General features: G+C 40.0%; 1 protein-coding gene across 1 annotated transcript; it reads right to left on the reverse strand.

Annotated features, from left to right (window-relative positions):
* Positions 1-3,296: 3,296 nt before the first annotated feature.
* Positions 3,297-4,727, reverse strand: LOC138895433 (uncharacterized). Its single transcript, XM_070180120.1, has 3 exons — positions 4,429-4,727; positions 4,079-4,330; positions 3,297-3,948 (listed from the first exon to the last, which is right to left on the reverse strand). The coding sequence occupies exons 1-3, from the start codon at positions 4,725-4,727 to the stop codon at positions 3,297-3,299; spliced, it is 1,203 nt and encodes a 400-aa protein (XP_070036221.1).
* Between the last annotated feature and the right edge of the window lie 530 nt (positions 4,728-5,257).

The following is a 5,257-nucleotide window of genomic DNA, read 5'->3' on the forward strand; positions in this document are numbered from 1 at the left end:
AGAGAGAGGGGGGATAATCGCTCAAGGTTAGGAATGAAGGGGTTTTAAGGAGGGAAAGGATAATTATGAGGGAAGAGCGAAACGGGTTTTGAAACGGCAGTAGGTTTGTGGGAAGATGCACTGTTGCAGAAGGAAGTGAAAAGATTTGAAAGAAAAGATGTGATATACAAGGTTTGAAAAGGTGGATGATGTGGTAGTTAATTTTGTTTCTTTTGAGATACGCATGAGAAAAACACAAGACTACTAACATGTGGTACAAGAACTCCTGACCGGCCTTATTTAAAAAGATTTTCAACTCTCTTTTGTTACTCATGCATTGTTCCTTCAGTTTTTATAATCATCATGTGTGTCTGCCTGCAATGGTATAGAAGTGAGTTAAGCTTGGCCAGAAAACACTTTAGCTAGATTTACATGAATGTAATTTTCATAGCCATAGGGAAGGGAATCAGGTTCTCTATTTGGCTTGATTAACACCAGTGCCATCCTGTTTCTCTCAAAATGTTCCCTGCTTAGAGCTTTGGTGAAGATATCTATAATTTGGTCTTTTGTACTATAGAACTTCATTCAAATAAGCCCCTTCTCCATGTTGTCTCTGAGAAAATGATGTCTCACATCAATGTGCTTGGTTTTCTTGTATTGGACCGGGTTCTTTGCCATGTTGAGTGCACTTGTATTGTCACATAACAGAGGTACACAGTCAGTGTATACCCAAAAATCCTCCAATTGTTGTTTGATCCACAAGAGTTGAGCACAGCAGGACGCTGCAGCAACATATTCTGCTTCGGCTGTTGAGAGAGCTACTGAATGTTACTTCCTTGTACCCCATGAAATCAGACAGGATCCTAGGAAATGAGCCATTCTAGATGTGCTCTTCTTGTACACAAGGTAACCTGCATAGTTAGCGTCAGCATAACCAACAAGACTAAAGTTGTCATCTAAAGGGTAATACAGAACCATGTCCCGTGTTCCCTTAAGATATCTCAGAATTCTTTTAGCAGCTTTTAGATGAGATTCCTTGGAATTTGATTAAAACCTTGCACATAAACCCACATTGAATACAATATCTAGCCTACTGGCAGTGAGGTAGAGGAGTGATCCAATAATGCCTCGATACATTATTTGATTTACAGGAGAGCCAGATTCATCCATGTCTAGCTTGGCGGCAGTGGCAATGGGGGTGTCAATCACATTTGATGCTTTTATATCAAACCTCTTCAAAAGTTCCTTGATATATTTCTGCTGACTAATACAAGTTCCCTTCGTGGACTGCTTCACTTGAAGACCCAAGAAAAAGTTCAGATCCCCCATCATGCTCATCTCAAACTCACTTCCCATGAGTTTTGCAAATTCCTCACAAAGTGAGTCAGCTGTCGCCCTAAAGATAATATCATTAACATATATCTGAACAATGAGCAGGTTCCTTCCTCGTTTCTTCAGAAACAGAGTGTTGTTAATTTTTTCTCTTGTAAAGCCATTTTCTAAGAGAAACCTTGACAACCTTTCATACCAAGCTCGAGGAGCCTGCTTCAAACCATACAGTGCCTTGTCCAATTTGAACACATATTCTGAATGTTTATGACATTCAAAACCTGGAGGTTGCTTAACATAGACTTCTTCCTTTAGAAAACCATTCAGAAATAAACTTTTGACATCCATTTAGAATAAGGTGAATTCCATATATGATACAAAGGCAATGAGAATTCTGATGGCTTACATATGAGAAAGTGGAGCGAAAGTCTCATCATAATCAATCCCTTCCTCCTGATTGTAACCTTGGACAACCAGCCTTGCCTTGTTCCTTGTAGTATTTCCATGCTCATCAAGCTTGTTCCTGAATACCCACCTGGTTCCTATGATGGTTCTATCTGAGGGTCTAGGTACCAGGTGCCACACTTTGTTCCTTTCAAATTGATGCAGCTCCTCCTGCATAGCTGCGATCTAGTCTGCATCCTTCAAGGCTTCCTTAATATTTTTGGGATCTATTTGGGAGAGGAAGGCTAAGAAGGCAAGTGAATTTCTGGATTTTGATTTAGTTTGGACTCCAGAATCAAGGGGGGTTATTATATTATCGAGAGGATGAGAGCTTTTGTGTTTCCAATTTGGAACCTGAATCTCATTAGTGGAGGAACTAGGTAATCCTGAATGATTCTCTTGAATTCCTCTTTCTGCTGCATGTGGGGTACTTTGAACTGCATCAGCTACTCTATCTTCAACTACAGTGGTTGTGATATATGTACCTTGTTCCTCTTGAGTTGGAGAGGAAGAGGTTGTATTGTCTTCATTTGCCTCCTTCATTTGACTCATCATATCTGCCTTTCCATTTGCCATGTCAGTGATCTCTCCTAGAACCAGCAGTGGCTCACTGTCTTGATCATCTTTGTTGCTCTTCTCACCAGATGGAAGTGTCTCGTTGAAGATTACATGAATACTTTCTTCCACACATTGAGTCCTTTTATTGTAAACCTTGTAAGCTTTGCTTTGAGAGAAATACCCCAAAAAAATTCCTTCATCACTTTTAGAGTCAAATTTTCCAAGCTAATCCTTTCCATTGTTGAGAACATAGCATTTGCACCCAAACGTTCTTAGTTGAGTCAGCTTGGGCTTCCTTCCATTGAGCAGTTCATAGGGAGTTTTGTTCAGGAAGGATCTAATCATGCACCTGTTCACCAAGTAGCAGGCTGTATTTATGGCTTCTGCCCAGAAGTTTTTGGCTATCCCACTATCAATAAGCATTGTTCTAGCCATATCTTCAAGGGTTCTGCTCTTCCTTTCTACAACTCCATTTTGCTATGGAGTTCTTGGAGCTGAGAAGTTGTGGGTGATGCCATTTTCACTACAGAATTCATCAAACTTGGCATTGTCAAATTCTGTTCCATGATCGGATTTGATGCAAGCCACTTTTGATTCCATCTTCACTTGGATTTTCTTGACAAAGGCTACAAACACTTTGAAGGTCTCATCCTTGGTTCTGAGAAACAGTGTCCAAGTGAATCTTGAGTAGTCATCTACTATCACAAAAATATATCTTTTTCCTCCTCTGCTTGGCACTCTCATAGGGCCACATAGATCCATATGAAGGAGTTCAAGTGGCTTTGATGTGCTGACATCCTTCTTTGGCTTGAATGAGGATTTCACATGCTTTCCTCTAGCGCATGCATCACACACTCTATGCTCCTTGAATTTTCAATTTGGCAATCCACGAACCAGGTCCTTCTGTATCAGCTTGTTTAGAAGAGAGAAGCTTGCATGTCCCAGCTTCTGTGCCATAACTCTACATCATCATCAACTGCTTTCAATCAGCTCATATCACCACTTTGTAGGGACTCGAAATCAGCAACGTAGATGTTCTTGTATCTTTTGGCATCTAGTACCAATTCACCAGTTACCAGATTAGTAACTGTGCACACCTCTAACAAGAACTCCACCTTATTTCCTTTATCACAGATTTGAAAAACACTCAAGAGACTATACTTCAAACCATTTACATAGTACACGTTCTCAATTGAGTGTGAGAGAGACTTTTCAACTTTTCCAACACCAAGAATGTACCCCTTTTTCCCATTTACAAAGGATACATTCCCTCTTTGCAGGGCTTTTAGTGAAAGGAAGTCCATGGTATTCCTAGTCATATGCTTAGAGCATCCACTGTTCATGATCCATTGTTGACTGCTTCCTTTCACTGTTCCCTCATCATTGTCATCATCTTCATCATCGTCTGACTGAGCCATCAAAGCAAATATTGAGTCATATTCATTTGCTTCATTTTCAACTGCCATCATGGAATTATCACCTGCATCATTTTCTTCTTCTGATTCACTGGAGGAGTCTCCCCATGCTACAAGAGCTTGCTTCACAACATTGTCAGATGCGTTTTTTTCTTTTGAAGCGTTTGTCAGGAACCGGGTTCCTCTTGGCTGCTTTATCAGAGTTGTGCTTGAAATGTTCTTGCTTCAGAAAAGGACAGTCCTTGATGAAATGCCCTGGCTTTCTACTCTTATGACAGAGGTCATAATTCTTTGGTTTGCTGGAACTACCTCTCTTTGGTATGCCTCCATTCCTTCGAACTATTTTATGAAACCTTCTGTTAAGGTATGCCATATCGCTATCCTCCTCACTCGAATCATTGTTCTCAGCTTTGAGTACCAGGTTCTTCTCCTTCTTTGGTTCTCTTTTTTCACTGTCCTTCTTTCTCTTTATCTCATAGGTCTTTAGATTTCTAACCAGCTCATCCATAGTCAGTATTTGCAGATCCTTGGCTTCAGTAATGGCATTCACTTTGCTCTCCCAGGAGCTGGGCAGAACGCTAAGAATTTTCCTCACAAGCTTGTTCCTTGGGATTATTTCACCAAGTGAGTGTAACTCATTTATGATAGATGTGAATCGTGTGTGCATATCTTGAATAGATTCATCATTCTAAAAAGGTCATACTCAGTGGTAAGCATGTCAATCTTTGACTGCTTTACTTGAGTGGTTCCTTCATGTGCTGTTTGTAAAGCTTCCCATATCTCTTTAGCGGATTGACAGGATGAGATCCTATTGTATTCATCAGGTCCTATGCCACACACAAAAATATTCTTGGCGCGAAAGTTTTTCTCCACTGCTTTCCTGTCTGCGTCGTTGTATTCTTTCCTATTTTTTGGCATTGTTATAGCAAAGTCTCTGAGCTTCTTTGTTGAGACATATGGACCATTACAAATAACATCCCATAACTCAAAATCTCCTGTCATTATAAAGTCATGCATTCTAGTTTTCCACCAGCCATAGTATTGGCAGTTGAATCTCGGGGGTCTATAGGTTGATTGTCCTTCCTCTAAGTTTGGTGGAGCATCCATGATGAGGATCCTTTCTAGGTGTTAACCTTTAAGAAAGAACTCGCTCTGATACCAATTGATAGAATGTATGGGTCCACCAAACTGTATAGAGACCTGGTCATATACCAGTTCCCACAGAAATAGCTAATGAACCAGTAAGTAAATGGCACGAGAGATGTTTACGTGGAAAAATCTCTGCTCAAGGGGATAAAAAATCACGACCTACACTAGTAGGATTTCAACTTCACTACTGAAAAATCTTTAGATTACAATCTATTGCAACCTAGGAATTAAACTCTTAATCCTTCACTAACATGCAATACACCTATTACAAGCCATTTTGCAATACACCTATTACAAAGACTTCAACTCATGACTAACTCTAGTCATGACACAAACACTAAGGGTTTATGGTTTTCCAAGGTTCCTAATTAAAGCTTCTAAAT

This window comes from Nicotiana tomentosiformis, chromosome 7 (assembly GCF_000390325.3).
Source record: "Nicotiana tomentosiformis chromosome 7, ASM39032v3, whole genome shotgun sequence".
Taxonomy (NCBI): Eukaryota; Viridiplantae; Streptophyta; class Magnoliopsida; order Solanales; family Solanaceae; genus Nicotiana; species Nicotiana tomentosiformis.

Bases quoted from the DNA above. Each gene is read 5' to 3' on its own strand.
- LOC138895433 (XM_070180120.1), bottom strand. From the start codon at position 4,727: ATGACAGGAGATTTTGAGTTATGGGATGTTATTTGTAATGGTCCATAT. The intron at 4,331-4,428 runs GTATGACCTTTT...AATAATCCCAAG, and splicing joins ATTGACATGCTTACCACTGA to GAACAAGCTTGTGAGGAAAA. The intron at 3,949-4,078 runs GTTTCATAAAAT...CCTTTTCTGAAG, and splicing joins ATGGCATACCTTAACAGAAG to CAAGAACATTTCAAGCACAA.